At 39.7% G+C, this 18316-nt stretch overlaps 1 protein-coding gene across 4 annotated transcripts in view; it reads right to left on the bottom strand.

Moving 5' to 3' along the window:
- DGKI (diacylglycerol kinase iota) overlaps positions 1–18316 on the bottom strand; it is a 220834-nt gene that overhangs the window by 136738 nt on the left and 65780 nt on the right. For all 4 annotated transcript variants that reach the window (XM_074902027.1, XM_074902028.1, XM_074902029.1 and 1 more), the window contains exon 2: positions 4174–4282. In XM_074902027.1, the coding sequence (XP_074758128.1) occupies positions 4174–4282 (109 nt within the window). The remainder of the gene's footprint in view (positions 1–4173; positions 4283–18316) is intronic.

Genomic DNA, 18316 nt, shown 5'->3' with positions numbered 1-18316 from the left:
TCCATCAGTTTATCTACAAGGATGTTAGAGGAGATAGTGTCATAAGCCTTGCAAAAGTCAAAATAACAGCCGTTGCTCTCCCCTCCTCTATCAAGCCAATCATTTAATTATAGAAGCCTGTCAGGTTGGTCAGGCATGATGTCCTCTCCATAAATCCATGCTAACTACTCTCAATCACTTTCTTATAAATATTTTTGGAAATGGTTTCCAGAAGAATTTGTTCCATCACCTTCCCAGGAATGAAGGTGAGGCTGATCAATCTGTAGTTCCCTGGATGTTCCTCCTTGTCCTTTTTGAAGACAGGACTGACATTTGCTTTGTTGCAGTCCTCAGGAATCTCCTCTGATCATCATGACCTTTCAAAGACAACAACAGATTGTTCTTGCAATGATATCAGCCAGCTCCCTCAGCACTTTTGTTCGAGTCCCATGGACTTCTGTATGTTCAGTCTAAGCGTTCCATAATCTGACCATCCTCTACAAAGGTAAGTCTTCCTTGCTTCAGCCACCGGTGTCAGGGGCCTAGAATTCCTGAAGGCAGGTCTTACCAGTAAAAACAGAAGTAAAACAAGCACTAAGCACATCGTTTTTTCCATGTCCTTTGTCACCACATCCCCTGCCCCATTCAGACATGGCCTAACATTTTTCCTAGTGTGCCTACTGCTGCTGACGTGCCTACAGAAACTATTCTTGTTGCCCTTCATGCTCCTGTTAGATTCAACTCCAGATGAGGTCTGGCTTTCCTTACCCCATCCATGTGCAATCGGGTAGTGCCTTCTACAATCCTTCTGGCTGGCCTGACTTTCCTTCCACATATTGCCAAATGCCAGTTTTCAACTTCTGTCAAATACATAGCATTCTATTCTTGTTAGGATCTATAAGATTTTTTTTTTCTTTAATATATATAATTTATGGTATAAAGTTATAGTATTTCTCCTCTCAAAAAACATTCAGCTTGCACCCAGAGAACTCTGACTGTGCATTCACAAAACACAAAGCATGGATGAATCTCATGTTTTTTCATTGAACTCCAGGAATGGAAGCTGAATGTCTTCAAATGCCTCTTACGGGACATAACTAGGGTTCTAAGTCCTGTGGTCATGGGCCATAAACGCCTGCTAAGGAGAAGGCAAGAAATGGGTAGCAATAGACAAATGCATTACAGACACACAAAATGAAACATTTTTGGCCAGTGGGAAGCTCACCACAGTAATAACTTAGTGGCTGTCAAGATTTTTGTAGGCACCAAAGAAAGCGAGAGCAAGAAGGCAGTACTTAAAAGGAAATTACAGAATGACTTTGCACAAAAGCTTATGATTATTTTTCTTTGGGAGCAAATGGCAGTATGCAAATACACAAAGACCTAGATCCCCAGTGGTACACAGGCACTGTATGAGGTAGCTCAATCTGTACTTAAAAATCTGGGCTAGAATTGCTTACTTTATCATTTATCCTATGGAAGTGATGCCTAAAATGGGTGAGTGTGGGAGAAGGGGCTATGCATAAACATATCACAAGAAGCATTTAAGGTGGTTCATTTTTGAAAGGCATATTCTACATTCCACTCTGGCTATAACATCACCTACTCCAAAGAATATATTCTGTATGGCCCTGCTGTGAAAAGATAGCATTAAATTAGACAAAGCTACAAGCTAACTTGAATTAGGTGTAGCAAACACGATGAAACTGGGCATTTATGTTAGAGAAAAGAAATCTCAGGGATGATAGATAGTAGCAACAACAATAATAAAGCAATAGTGTTTCTTATGTAAAAGGTCTTAAGAGACATCAGAATCATCACCTCCATTTTACAGCTAGAAAGGCTGATGTACTGAGAGGCAAAACAACTCATCCGAGTTCACTCACGAGGTAAGTGGCAGAGCAGGGAATGGAAACCCCACTCTGAATCAGAGTCCTGTTCACAAGAACATCTGATAATGGCAAATAACCTGCAAGAAGTTACCAAAAATTGAGACTATAGCCAGAGAATTCTTTCCAGTTTTTACTGTGAAGACAACAGGGAGGAAACATTTTCTACTGCAAAGTCAAATGACAACTTATGTTCATGTCACTTCAACTTTGGAAAGCTCTCCCATCATGGGTCCTTGGAGAATCATCCTCAAAAATACTGAAGAGTAGGATGATATAGATGGAACATGCACTGATTACTGCTGCCTTCCAGTGATTAAATAGAAAGACATCCTCTGTCTGGCTCCAACACATCTTAATCCAAATATCTTTTCACTCTACCAAATACACCTCTGGATTTAAACATCAGTATTTAAAAATTAACTTTTTTCTTTATTGACATCACTAGTCATTATAAACTTTGGTCCATTTCATCAACTTCACAGCTCCAAACCACCTCCCTGTTATCTCCTTTACATGTCTCAGATATGGGAAATGCCTCTTTCCCCACATTCACCAGTTACTACACCTGATCAGTACAGGCTCCTCCCAGCTGTAGATGCCTTCCACTGACTAATCCTGCCCCTTTCCCCACATGCCATGGGGCTGCCTCCCTTCTCCAGTCAAAGTGTGAAGCAGCAACCCCAATCTGGGAGGCTGGGACAGCTGACAAATTGAACTGATCAAAACTCTAAACCATAAACCAGGAAGTGTAAAAATATGCACACACCCCCTAATAATTAAAACCCACGATATTTAGTTAACATTCACCAGCTTACATCAAGTCCTGCAGTATTCAGGTACTGGGATCACATGAGGAACCACCTGGTAAAATGAGTAGCAGACAACTGACTATGAATTAAATTGTGGCTGTTGGTCTTGGGGTTTCGTTTTTTTCTTGGGGGCTTTGTTGCTGTTGTTCTTTCCTAAGTAAAATTTTGAAAGGTGTTTATGTTAGCCAGTGTCTAACCCTTCACATATGTGCCTTATCCTTCAGATTTCTACTAAACAGCACTGATGATTCAAAGCAGGCACGTGTTTTAATACTCTACTGAAGCAAAAGATCAAGGTCTTCTCCAAAGCTCTTCCAAAAGTATTCTATGCAAGCTTTCAAATGCATTTTAACACTCTGTGTTACACTGCTGTAGAACATCACAGTGAACTTAATCCCTCTTCCTGCAGCACAGCCTGTAAAATTTCATCCACTTAAAACTTTAAGTGCAACAGCTGGGGTTGAACCAGAGCACACCATCTATAAAACCTTTCAGTCTTGATATAGAGAACAGAGATAAACATAACATGTTTTGATAGCTATGGTTTATCTTCACCTAAAAGCCACCCAGGTGCCTGGTGCCTTCATACTGCTATATACCGACTTCTTTACCAACAGCCAAGATCTACTGTATGATTTGCTTTAAATGGGATGTTTGTGACACCTGCTGACTTAAGGCTCACCTTCTTAGCACATACCAGCGCATACCCACATGGAAGGTGCATAGAAATGGTTCAAAGCTATGTCAGGGAAGGTTCAGGCTTGACATTAGGAAATATTTCTCTACCAAGTAGTCAAACACTAGAATAGGCTTCCTAGAGACATGATTGATGCCGCCTGCCTGTCAGTGTTTAAGAGGTATTTGGACAATGCCCTTAACATGCTTTAACCTTTGGGTCAGCGCTGAACTGGTCAGGCAGTTGGAGAAAATTATCATTGTAGGTCCCTTCCAACTGAAATAGTCTATTCTAGACAGTCCTAAACTGGCCCCTTCTGAACTAGCCTAGAAAGATAAAAGAAGCAAGATGGGAGGGATGGAAGCATACACTGTGTCTATAAAGGCAGCGTAAGCCCAGAAGAAATCTAGCCATATCTACAAAGTATCATGATCAAAGATTTCTACTACCTACTCTACAGACTCAGCCAACCCAACATGTGTCCTCAGCCTTGATTTTTGGCCCATCAAGCAGAGGTAGAGAACGCTGCTGTGCTAAAATCAGATCACCTTTGGATTGCAGACCTTGTCAAGAAGGCAGTGAGCAAACGTAGTCAGGCAGTCCCAGGCTGAAAAATCTTGACAGCTCTGTCCTGTGCCTCTCAAGTTTCCACAGGTTTTCATGTCTCTGCCTTGTGCTTCATTTCATAATAGAAGCATGTCCCTACTGACCAGCACTCATTCCAATAGCAGCACATCATCTTATGTTGACTTAAGGATAGAGAGAGCACTAGCCAGAGATATTGCTCAAATTAACTGCCAAAAAACCAAACACCTACAGTCCACTCTAAGGCCGCCCTTGGTTCCTTCACAGGTCCATTGGAGACTGCGATGTTGAGGGAATGCACAGGAGCCAAGTGCTGAAGGCCTGACCTGGAGATTGCTTTCCTGCAAATTGAAAAGAAAAGAACAAGTAAATGGAGTGTATATCCAACATAATTACCTAATATAATTATCCACCCCACCCTTCCCCAGAAATCAGAAGAGGCAGTACAGCATCTAATTTCAGCTTGGGTGAAATGGTGCTTGAATGCCATCTCCTGCTATGGCAGTTTAGGAAAAGAATTAAGTAATCCGATCACTGAAAATTACTGTTTAATAAAGATCAGTTACTCATCTGGCACTAAGCTGAAATATCAAATCCAGTGGACTACATATGGTTGTATTTGCCAGTTTCAGTGAAGCCCTTGCTCATTGTACCTATTCCTTACATACCAGCTGAACCCGTGGAATCAATGTATGTGTAATTCCAAACAGCCTTTATTGGAGGAATGAAATATGAGTTTATACAAAGAATGCAACATCTGTTGCTTTTACTTAGTTTATAGGCTGGGAAGTCATCTGTTCAGCATCCAAATACATGAAACAATACATGGGGACACCACTTAAGTCAGGATAAGGAGTCATATACTGCTACATTTTTTATCATATCAGCATCCCTTGAGGTATTACAGCTTCTTTCCACTTATATTTCAATTCTAACTTTTTGGTCCAAAATCATTCTTATAGCACTTGAGGCATAGATATGGTCTCCTTCAAAAGTCACAGATAGTGACCAGAAACCCTCTCAGAGCTCCGCAAGAACTGAGGGCATATCCACTACCTGTTTCCCTAGAGGCACCCAGCCCTGCCGGTTCAGCCTCAAACAGGGAGCCGTCAGGTGGAAGCTCAGTACACTGCTGATAGAAAGCTCAGCTGCACGTGGACAGTAGATTGCATAAAGCTTCATAACATTATTGATTTGCGTGTTTTAGCATGTGATGGCGGTGGCCAAAACTATCTCACAGCTTCAGCTGCAATGATTCAGAAATCATTGGAGGACAAAAACATCTCAAGGAGAGGTCTCCTTTTGTAAGTTGAATATACTCAACCCCCACAAAGTGAAATGACAGTGTTTGTGTAAAGTGCATTTCTGTGATACCACTCCCACAGTGCAACAGCTATTTATAGCATCTCCTAATCTTATCACTGTCCCAAGGCAATAAAGGTCAATTGAGCCACTGATGACAATCCAGGTCAGCCATACATTAAATAAATCTTTTCATTGTCCTGAAAATACACAGTGGAATATATATCCACAGTAAAAGAGCTTGGAAGCCTCACTGCTCACAGTGCACATCTGGAAAAATCGAGTAGGCTGAATCAGAATCTCTTAAATTCCCTTTCCTGTGGGTAGAATAAACCACTCTGAACATTAACTTCAGCCTCTGATCACCCAGTGAGCTCTTTCCACTTAACAACATGAGCAAGACACTGACATTAAGGGTTTTTTCAAAAATATTTTGCATTTGACAAAAACCTATTAGAGGGAAGGACGCTAAAGAATAGACTTTTACTACCTGGCAATGTATCAGTAGAGAACAATTCAGTAAGAAAGATTTTATGCCATATATGTCAGTACAATATAAAATATATATCTTCTCAATGACCAGATTAAGGCCTTAAAGAAATAAATCACAAGAAACTACAAATTATTTTAGAAGATATTTTTCCACAAAACTGTCCAAGACTTGGTAGTCTCCTTCCATGCAATTATAGGTATCTATCTAGTTATTAGTACTTCCTAAACACACAAATACATTCTTGTGTCTATTCATGGTTTATAACACGGTAATTTGTTTTGGTGGAAATGGGAGACACTATCACATTTTCCACGCTGCATCACTGACAGTGATAACCAAACCTACTAAGTCCTGTCCTCATAACAGAAGGTAGCACCCACTATCGTAGTACTTCAGCAAAGGTGACTGAATAATAAAGTGTTGGCAACTAATTATCATCTGATGAAAAATGCCAACATTTTCAGCCAACACTGCTTACAAGCCTATGAACTGTCAAGCAATAAAACCTGTAAAGTTGCATGCTTCCACTAAGCAAATTTACTAAAGCAAAATCTGTGATGAATATTCCTAGGAACAAATTTATATGACCAGTCTGAGGACAAGGCTTCCAGCTGGAAGGCAAATTCAGCAGACTTAAAAGGTAAATATGCCTAATGAACAGCTACAGACATCTCAGCATCAAGCCTTGGATACTATTTCAAGTCAGAATTAGAGAGCTGCAAGCCCCCTGCAGCAGAACCTAAGACTCAGCACACATTCCTTTAAAAGTGAGGAGAGGCTGATAAGCCTTTTGGGGGAGACTTGGCACAGTTTTGTGCCAACAGCCTGCCCTTCCTCTGCAGCCAAGCTGGATTTATGGCTTTGTCTGAGAAGCACACAAACACAAAACAGAGGCATGACAATAATGCTTTTTTTTTTTTTTTTTTCTTTTTTCAGGTTTGTTTTAACGTAAAAGCCTTAAAATGATCTCAGGATTGCAAATTTCCATGAACCAGACAGAAGTGACCCTTAGGCCCAGGGGCAAGCTAAAAATGCCTACTTCTACACAGCTTATCAGAACTTTGTCTCAGAACAGAGAGAGACAGTGTCAAAACATACTGCATGAACTGCAGAAGCCTTTCCCATTTAAAAAAAAAAAAAAAAAGACTAAAGCGCAAACACATGGCCTCTAATTGTAAGGTAGAAAAGGGAGGGGAAAATGGGGGAAAAGGAAGGTAGCATAAATGTGATAACCGAACAGATACTGAGTGTCCAGGTGATCATATCTCATATTCCTTTAACTGACAGATTATACCACCTGGCACTTTTTCAGCAGCAAGGTAACACAACTGGCTTTTAGTTATCTTTCCCAGCAATTTCATCTTCACTGTTCTGAGTGCATGAATGAGAACACAGGTTCGACAGACAGTCTTCCACATAGAAGAAAAAGTAAGTACTGTTCCTCTGATAAGAGACAAAATAGTGAATCTGTGCTTCATTATATATTCCATTTTTCAGACTATGAAGTCCACAACTTTGTTAAAATAGGCATACCAGCCAGCTTGCTGATGTAGCAACCAACAGCAAGGAAATGTGACGTAAGTAATGAGCTGTATTTTAAAAGTTACTTTTTCATATTGAGTAATCAGTAATTTGTAATAGATGTTATTATCAGCTTAGCTAACACCACCACTGTGAACAAGAATGGGCATATATACACATGTATGTCATTAAATATCCAGCAAACAAAACTATCTGATACTAATTCTATACTTGATACCATTAAGAAAATTTTTTTTAACAGAGCTGTTGACCATCTTGTAAACCAAAAAGCAATCAGACATTCAAGCTATTCAAGTATAGTAACTGATTTCTTTAAAAAAGCATTGCATTTTAATTTTGCGGAAAAGTCAGGCGAGACTCAACCTACTTATTAGATCAAAGCATACATATTTGATTAGGGGGGATTTGAGTTTATAACCCAGGCTTTGGCTTTACTGAGCCTTTTCTTCCACCTAAGGCATATAAAAATTCTCAAATGAGTTGTTTAGACTGAACGGTTATGCCTGAATCCTCAAAGACAACAAAAGACAATTAGTAGCATGCAGCTCATTTAAGTGTTAGAAAAATCTATTTGGAAAAGAAAGACTTAGTGCTGCACACGGCTAACAGATTTGAGTGTCATTTTAGCTGTCACTGGTGTTGGCATTACTGCCTTTGAGGCTGGGGTTATTACCCTCCTTTTCATAGGGGCATAAGTTACCACTGGGGTAGACTCTCAGCTGTAAGGTGGAGAGATCATCAAAACACAGAGACTGACTTCCACAGATTCTATGGCTAGGACATCTGCTAGGAGAGAGATTTTTAGGAGTCTTTTCTTAAAGTTAACATAATTATTTACCAAGAAAAGGACAGTCATTAGTGTAAGTGTTTAAATTACAATAACTCTGCTTTTCTTTAAATATTCACTGTAGAAAAACAGCGAGAGCTGGCAGGCGCAGCTTTGCCAGTCACAACTTGAAGATCCCTGTACAAGGCCAGACAGTACCTGCACACCATGTGAACAATTTATATACACCCGAGTTTGTTTGAAGGTGGTTTTCCCTCCTGCAATTTGGTGCTTATGAAATTCATGAACAAAATATACTGGCTAAACTCTGGCATTATTTAAGTTTTCCACACGCATCTCTGCTGACGGCAGAGTGCTCCTGCAACCTGATGTTCCCAGCTTTCCTTCTGGGCATGTTATGTCCTCCTTTTGAGCTGACCACGGGACACCAACTATTTCAGCACAACATTAAGATTTCCAAACATTTTGCATTCGATATAAAAGGAGCCAACTTTAGTCGAATCAAATAATCTGTCTGGTCCAGTATCGCGTTTCTGACAACAGCCAGTAGCAGGTGTTTAGAGAAGCACTGGCACAAATTGGGTGATCCTTCCCCTGACATACTCCAGTCCCAGCTTCCAGTAATCAGTAGTTTAAGGGCTTCCTGAGCTGGAGGCTGCTTCCAGACCTTTGTGCGTAATAGCCTGTAATGGCTCTTTACTCTAGGAATGTGTTGGTCCTTCCCTGAACCCATTTATACTCTTGGTCTCCACAGCAGCCTATATAATGAGTGCCACAATTTAATTATGGGCCGTGTAAAGTACTTCCTTCTGTCTGTTTTAAAAATTTTGCCAGATAATTCAATTAGTGTACCATATTGTGAGGAACAGCGAGTAATCACTTGCCTCTCTACACCTTCTGTGATTTTATGAATCTATTCATATACCCCTTCATTCACCCTTCCCACTCCCCCAAGGCTTTTTTAAGGTTTAAGGCTTTTGCTGATACTGAAAATGTTCTTTGTCAGTGTTTTCTAGCTTTTTTTTTTTGAAGTAGGATTGCCAGAACTAGAACAAATATTCAAGATCCAGCTGCACCAGAGGTTTTATCAATCATGTCATCGTATTTTCTGCATTGTTCTCTTTTACCCTCCCTCATTCTGAGCCCTTTACTTGACTTTTTGTCACTGAGATTACTGAATTAATCATTTCATAGGAGTACTTGTAATTATCCTAAGATCCCTTCTCAGGCTGCTAAATGGTAATATAAAGTCCAAACTTCTAATTTTTTTTTCCCCATGTGCTTTCTTTTGCCTTCATCAGTCTCACATTTCAATAGTAATTTGCTGCAGAGTCATTCAGCACAATAAGATCCCTCTGCAAATGTTCTGCAATCAGCCTGTGCCCACCCTGATTAATTATGCAGACCAACAGCAAGCTCTACTCCCTCACACTTTGCTCTCTGTGAGCAGCACTGTTCCCACCACAGATCCCTAGTGGTCCCCATCAGTAAGCTCGTAGGTAAACTGAAAACCACTACCCCATTGATAGCTCCATTTTAACTGTTGTTTAACTGTGTGGACACCATCCGTTTTAGTCCTAGTTTCTGTACCAAAAGCTTTTATCCTGCCTCATTGGGAAGCTTTCTGGTAGCCTGTGTGCACATCCCTCAGCCAGACTGCCCTAGTTCATGGGCCTTGTGCCTCTGTCAGCAATTTCTGTGAGATTCACAAGTCCTGGCTTCCTTAGGAAAAGCTGTACCAGCTCTCCTCTGGCACATCACTTTCAGCTGTGCATTTACTAATCCTGCATTTAGCAGCAGCTCTACCAGTTTCTCTGATTAAAACCTGCTGCTGGGTTACCCCATCACCACTCTGTGAGCCCCTGTGTGACCACCCCACACCTTTAGGACTGAAGCTGCTTTAAGGGAGCTATTATAAAGCCTTCTCACAGTAATTTTTTAGTTTAATTCCATCAGAATGGTTAGCAAAATCAAATCCTAGTGATTTGTTATTGGTTCTTTTGCCAATGTGGTCTTTAGCCTTTTAGATTAACCTTCACGTTTTCCTCAGGTTCATCAACACAAACAGCTGGTCAGCCTGGGACACTCTCAGACACTCTACACAGTGAACACTGATGCAAGAAATTCAGTTAACACTAAAAGAAATAGACTTTTCAAAACTCATCATGAAACACTTGCTTAGGCATCTGTCACTGCCTGCTGTTGAGGGAACCAGGGTACAGAAAAGCAAAGATTTGGGTAGCTTCCCAGCCACCCAACATTAACATCTCCAAGACCCCAACAAATCCTTTCTCCTTCTCTCTCAACCCCTTACCATACAGACCAATTTGATTAAAGCTGCATGGAAACTGGTACATCTCCATGAAACACTGCAGCTCTGACCAGTTTTGCCTTCAGGCTCAAGCCCAGCCCTCTCGTACCTAACGTGCAGCTCGTGTTCAGTAGAGACCAACCTGAAGACAATGAAACAAATTTCCACTAACAATCTTACCAAGCACTTCAAACAGTAACCCCAGAGCTGCAAGGTAACTACAGCACATCAAGTCCCTAAGTTCTGGGAGATCCAAATGCTCTTATCACATCAAATACCATATTCAGCTTTGTACTGAGTCACCTAGCCTCTCTGTCACCCTCTCCTTGAGTAAAGTAACAAATCCAGTAGACACAAGTAATACACAGGACTCCTATGAAAGGAAATAACAGGCAAAGGAAAAGGAGCATAAGACTTTCTCAAAGTTCAATCAGAATAACAGTGGAAGAGCCTCTACCACATGATGTTGTCTTTGCTGAGTCAACACTGCAGTTCATCGCCATTTCTGTGTTTTCCACATGAAGGAATAATTCTTTAAAAAGAAGTCCTTTGGTATTCTTGACCCTCAAACTCTAGGTACAAGAGTGACAGGCTACTTCTCCTATCCCAAAAGGACAAAACAGATTGAACAGGTTTGTGTCTTGAGAGGCATTCACAAGTTGTATTATGAATATCTGTTTGCAGTTTCTTAAATGCAGACATGCAAGTCATCACCGTCCTGCAGGTATACTTGAGGTTGGGTTAGTGTCAAAACCAGCCCATGTCAGAGTAGTCCAAATGCCAGTCAAAGCTCTCTAGTATATTCATTTTTCTATTCTCTGCTTAATTTCACCAGTAGCCATATTAAGCACCAGGTTACACCTTCTAGGAAGTAAATGATGGATTCAATTAGATCCAGAGCTGTGCAAAATTACTCATCCCTTAAATCTTACCCTACATCAAGATTTTATCTTCTCAGAAGTTAGAAAAATCATACACTTGTGTCAATTCCTACTAAGGGGACCAATATCTTGCCCTAGATCTGTAAATCACTTTGGAGTCTATACTGCATCAAAATCAGTGTGACTTTGTTCCTGCATGCCTTCATTGGCCAGGCCCTGGGTTCAGCAAATTTCCCTGGAAATTCCATAACAATCCTCAGCTGCAATGTGGCAACTGAAAATGCCTTAGATCGAAGAGCTGGATAATTAATCAGATCGTTAATTATAAGAAAAAGTCAAAAGTCATGTGGAGTTCTCTCTGAGCTCCTATCAGAGCTCAGTTTTATACCTATCACTGCGTATCATCCATACCTTGGTCTTCCTTCTGCTCACTTAAGGGTTTTTTTGCCTTTATTCTCTAGATTTCTTTCCAAATAGAATAAAACATCAAGGGTATTTATGGTAGAAGGTAATTAAATGTTAGGACCAATGGGGTCCCTCCCAATCTTTAGTTTAAATATCCTATTTCTGAAAAGATATGTACAAATGTGACAATAACTATTACCACAAAAATGGACAGACCTTGGAGAACTCCTTGCAGTAACAGAAATGTCAGCATTAATTTGTGTGAGGAGGAAAAGAAAAAAGTGATACAGTCAGTGATGAAAGAAAGACGAAGAGTATCCTTTATCCCTGTAGTTCACCAAGAAAGAGACTAACAAAGGACCCTAGGAAAGCAGGGAAAAAATACAAATGCTTTCTGGAACTGAATTATTTTGCTATATTTTTGCTGCAGTCAAAACCAATTTCTTTTAGGAGAAGGTTTTTATTTCTTTTTTAGCCTTTAGCTTTAGAAACCATGAATGCCAGGTCTGGAAAAGACCTTCTATGTCATGAAATCTAGTCTTCTCTGTTTTAGGAAAACATCATATGTTTGAATTCATAAAGTTAAAGACCCATCTCAAATATAGCTGAGCTGTTCCCTTTCTCTTATTCCTACCAAGAAGCTATGCCAGATTTCCACTCTTCTCATGATTAAAATCCTTTTCTGTAATTTCAGTCCAATATATATCTCCCTGCACAATCTTCCTTAAATTCCTATTATTAGAATTGTGATAGTTTGTCCAAAGAGCTAAAGTTGAACCAAAACCCGATGATTTTTATATGATCCTTCTACAGATTAGAAGGCACTTGAAAGTCTTGATCTAGAAAACTTTAAACCCTGGGGTCAAAACCCTTTGAGTGAGGTTATGTAGGACAGAGATGTGCATAGGGAGTTGGAAACTCACATTTCAAATATTATAGAATCAATGGAGTAACTGAGATGATAAAATTTAAACACTGTCTTTCCAAGTAAACAATGAGAAATGCTCTAGGGAGCTCTGAGCATAAATAGTTTCCAGCTGCATCACAGTCTGGACATCAGCATTACAGAAGATTGGTATGTTTCTACTATTTCAGAAACCAAAGGAAGCCTGAATGGGAAATATTTTCATTACAATACATTTGATCCAGACAAAATCATAGGATATGCAGAACCCATGTTCTGTAGTTAAAATGTAGACAAAAAATGATGACAGCAAATTGGATGGACATGACTATGGTATGATCATGCTTTTTGTTTTAGGATATACTAAAGTAATATATACTGATTTTCAAAAGGGGTGCAGATATTCTCTGTTACCACTCTGCCAGCCAGAGGAAAATAAGAAGATTATGGTCTTTTTTACAGTGTACTTCTTGGTACCAAATTTGGCATCAAATATTTTTCATTTGATCTGGAAGATAGAGAAATGGAAAACAAAACAAGACAAGACAAGGATGGAGAATTAAATCCTCAGCAGTTCAAAACAACAAAGAAAAGAGTTGTGGGGTTTTTTTTAACATTAGTCTTGGAAATGTTTTCTTGCCTCTCAGATGCTAGCATGTTGTTTTCAAAAATAACCTAATTTAAGGTAATTTCTCTATCAGACCAGGATCCTCCACTGGCATAAGCTTAAATGTCATTATGACCCGAGAACTATATGGCATCACACAAACTATAAATTTAAATATTCTAACTTTCTTATTTTCTGCAAATCAAATGTCTATCTTGCATTTTTGCAGAGGCTGTTTCAAATCTGGATTTTTTTCTGAACCTATTTCCATGTCCCTCAATCATTAAGTGTCCTTTTCTTTGTTTGTGTAGTCTTCCCTGAAAATGGAAAAAATAAGCTCTTACTTTCCATTTCCATATTTTTCCCTGATTATAAGTTTCCATTTAGCAAACAAGGGTCTCACAGGGGTTAAAAACAAGTCTTCCATTTCTAGTGTGCAAACAAAAATTGAAATGGTAATAAAGATCCATACTCACTAATGAAGTGAACAATACTTAAAGATTTTATACCATGGATTAAAGAAAAGGAACATCATATTTGATATCAGAATAATTTTTTTTTAGCAAGTATTGGTACAAGAATCAAATTCTTTTTCTCCCAGATGCGCAAATACCTAGAACTCAAGGAATGACCCAGAACTAAAGCAAGCTTTAAAACAATCCAAAATAACAATTTTTTCTAACAAAAGATTTCAAAAGCACACAGGACACAAAACCCACACTCTCTTCTGAAAAGCAAGTTAGACTTTTGAAACCACAATTTTTTTACAGAAAGAAGATAGTCTAGATAGTAGGGAAGAAAGTTCAGGCTTTGCCTGCACAATTCTTGTGCTAAAAAAAAAGCCTACATTTACTTTTCATTAGAGTGACACTTGAGAATGGCAGATAAAAATTTAAACTACCGTTCACTAACAAAAATTCTATTTTCTCTCTAAGGAAGCCAGCAACCAAGAGGACAAAGCTTTTTGTCCCTCACCTTCCCTCCCCAGGACTGTATGAAACACAAAGAAACAGATACAAAAAATTCAAGAAATGCCACCTTCTTATTCCTCACCACAAAGTTTATACAGTTTGATGGTATATACTGCTGTGCTTAGAAAATCTTGTTTTGAGCACCCGGGACAACAGGCCCCCAACTCCTCACAGGGCTGGTGGCTGCTAGGCTGGACAAGCACTACCATGCTCCAACCACCTGTGCCTTTGTCCCCTCCAAACCATTGCTGGCTGAATTCCATCTCCTCTGGCACGGTTTGTATGTACCGGACCAAGTCCCAAGAGAGCAAGCACGTGTCCACAATCTCCAATCCCTGTTTGAAACAAACTGAAAGAGTTCAGAAGATGGTAGAGAAAAAGAATGTATTGCAGGTTGCAACATGTATTGCAGATGAAGAAAATAGAAAGCAAGTGACAATTCCTCAGCAAGCCTGTGTAGCAACCTGTTCCTTCAGGACCCCATCCAAAGCTCAAATTCAATCAAAAGGCTTTGATTACTTTTAACAAGTTTTAGGACCAAAGACTGGAGGCTTAGGGATGAATTTTCAGACCTTTACACAAGTCAAAAAACTAAAGAAGGAATGAGGAATCTAGGTAGAAAATATAAATCATAATAAATCATCACCTTCCCCTCTCCCCGTCACCAACAACTGTCTGGCAATTCAAAATCAAGGAAAAAAAAAAAGTACATCTGATGTGACAATATTCCCCCTTCTACCAATGCACAGAAAGCAGATAACTTAAGAAACAGCTTCAAATAAACTTCCAGAACTGGAGGAGGAACAGAGCAGGGCTTGAGTCAGAGGAACTAACCTCAGAATACCCAATGTGTTTATAAAACATGAATTCATACTCATTTATCCCTGAATAAAACATGAGTTGTCTACCAAAAATACTTATGTTCAAAGCTTATTCTTGATAATCAACTTTGGAGTTACGTGGAACCATTCAAAAAAATCAGTCTCTGTCCTGAACCTTAACATTTCTGCATGAAGGAGTCTTTCACATCAGATTAAGATGATAACACTGCTTGTGTCATGCAACGTTACAAATCTCACTGGAATCGTGCTGAGGGCCTGCTGCCTTTAGCACGCAGCAGCCACTAAAATGATGCTGCAGGGTGGGTCCAAGGCACTCACAGTCAGGATGGAGATTATTGCACTCCCTCCCGACCCCAGGGGACAGCTATCACAGGTTCATGCCTAGGTCTGGGTCTTGGAATAAGAAAGCTTTCAGGGGGATGCCAAGGCAGAAAGTGCTTGGTACATCAGCTAGAGAAGTGATTTTTGTGGCTGAGAAGAAAGTGGAGATCTTCAGCACTCATTAGCAGCTCTGCTGGATCTAATTAAAGAGAGGTGTAATTGGACGGGGTTTTTTTCTTTTGGAACTAATTTCTAAAATGTTCATTTTTGTCATGATCTGCCCTTTAAACAGTTTCTTTTTTGTTTCATCTAAATTGTGTAAAATATACATATGGGGTTTTTCCTCCTCCCTGTTGACTCACCAGTTGTATACAAGCAGGCTAAAAAAAACCATAATACAAAGCACTGTCAAATGCACATAACAAGCAAACAGCAGGGAGGAAGATTAATTTTTTCTCTAATCTCTTTTTGACTACAGTAATACTGGGTGCAGATTCTGTAGTGCCTATACAGCTTCAGGAAAATACATGGTTAAGTTGCTGGTGCTCCTTCAAGGTCAGATAAATCCTCAGACACCATGACCTGACAGCATCCTTCCCACTTCAGCCTACCTAGAGCTGGAAGAGTTCTGGACATGTCACACTACTTGGACAGTATTTTAATCCAAAAGAGATTTTGAGAGTACAAAAGGGACTTGTAATGCCATGATCTTAGCTCTTGTGTTTCTTTTTATTTCTGTATTATTTCTTTGCTGGAGTAATTTGGAGAGAAATACTAAATTGAAATAGAGTCACTGAACAAGACCACCATGGGATCAAAGGAAATTATCTGTTTATGTACTGGTTTTATTATGAAAGAATAAGACCAGCTTCTGAGGCTTCTTTCTATCAGTGAGCATTAAGATGAGAAGATAACAGACAGCATGTGAGATTAAAAGCCTTTACCACAAAATTACCAGAGCAAAAGGTATCAACTGTACAAACATCCTGCCCTCTTTTACCCTGGAGCATCTCACCCTCTGCCCAGAAATAACACTTCTAGCAGTGAGAAAGTAGGTCAATCCCAAATTCAATCCTACTTTGACCTCATCTTTTCTTAGAGCTTTCAACAAGAGAGCCACATATCTTTTTTCTCCTGCACACAATAAAAATATATGTCCCCTAAGATTTGACCTGTGTGGAAATGCTGCCTCATTTTACAGTAACACAAGACTAAATAGTCATTAAATCACGGTGTTTTCAGCTAGAACTAAGTCTTGTTGGATTAAAAATCAGTGAGAGAAAACAGACTGCTCATCACACCTTGAATTGCCACTGTCTCCAGGTGCAGTGTTATGTAAAGAAAAAAAAAAAAATAGCTCTTCTGAATTAAAACTAAGTAGCACTTTTCTTGAAAACTCATTTTATTACATCAGCCCTCCCAGAAGCACAATAAAGTACAGAAAGAAACTTAATGTATTTTTCTCTCCACTTATTTTAATGTTTCATCACCTATTCAAAAAGGCACACACTGAGAGAAACCATTTCTTTAGATAATAACCACCTGATGGATGAAGTCACACCTTCACAACAAAATGACCATTGCTATAAAGAACAGGAGCAAAAATATCCCAAGGGCTTTTTGCTGCTGACAGATACAGAAGGTGCCAGGCCAGTCTACCCTCTGTGAGCTCATTGCACGTGTATAACTTGAGAGATAAAACCTGACCTTTCCTTAGCATGGAAATCCAAACTACTTTAGAACATCTGATCTGGTGAGATCACAGTACGTATGTGAAAAACATCCAAGTGCAGGAAGACTAGGTTGCTTATGGTTACTTCTTATGTCACCTTCCCAGCACTCAAAAATGCACTGAATCACTAGGTGTTATGTTGATTTTAGTATTATATCTACTCTAAAGAGAGAAGGAAATTCTTCCCCCAAACTCCATCCTGTACATCCTTTGAGTAAATAAAGCCTTCACAAAATACTAATGAACAGTGAAGAGAGGTGAGAGAATAAATATTTTGAACAGGGTGCTACCAAAATAATATCACTGCCCTCCTTCTAGTGATACTCCTCAGCAGAGGCAACACTACAGCTAGACCAAATCAACCTGTGTGCCTGGGGACCTGACCCACATCATGTAAACCACTGAGGGGGGGAATGACAACAAGACTATACACACACACACCCCTAGCATGCTACGCATCAGGCTGTCCAAGTTTTGTTCTCTTAGCTGCCTTTACCAGAACAGAAGGACCGAGGGAACACAGGGAAGAAGATGAGATGAACAAATACCACATAGGAAAAGATAGATAAATGATGAAATTTTAAGAGGAGCATGCCCAACTTCTGCTCTAGCTAGGATTAAAATGTACTTTTTAGTATTGATTTTTGCTACCCTTAAGGTGAATGTACTCAGCCACTGCTGGTGATAGAGGATAGGTTCCTCCCACGGAGGAACTGGAGTGCCAGTAGGGATTGGTGAACTGCAGACCGTGACCGTTACCAGCAAAGTACAGTGCTGTGCGTGTAGCTGGCAAGGAGTTCACATAACAACACATCTACATCAGTAACAGGGAAGAAAGGGGTAATCCACTGCTTCCAAATTTTGCAAAAAGTACCTAATCGGCAAACTTAATACAACCACAAGACCTATCCATGTCGGCTGCCTTCACAGCAGGTTGTCATGACAACTCTGCAGGCAATGCTGCTTCCCAACAGCCACATTGTTCGGGCTTTGCAGCCATGAAGTGATAGTAAAAGCTTAAGAAGAGTTCCTACAGAGAAAAATCCACCAGGGAGACAACTGCAACTACAGGCAAGTAGCTTCTGAAGAGGTAGTACCACACTAAAGCTGGGCAGCGGAGGAGGAAAAAAAAAATCCCTTATGTGGAAAAACAAAACAGACAGAAATAACAAATAAAATGAAATATGCATGCCATCATTTCACCCCAGATCATCTTCAGTACCTTCTCTGTTCCCTGAAATTAATCAGGATACTCAGTCCTCCCTAACACATGGAAA

This window comes from Athene noctua, chromosome 3 (assembly GCF_965140245.1).
Source record: "Athene noctua chromosome 3, bAthNoc1.hap1.1, whole genome shotgun sequence".
Taxonomy (NCBI): Eukaryota; Metazoa; Chordata; class Aves; order Strigiformes; family Strigidae; genus Athene; species Athene noctua.
The sequence above is the reverse complement of the archived record's forward strand: the minus strand, read 5'-3'. Positions and strand labels throughout refer to the sequence as shown.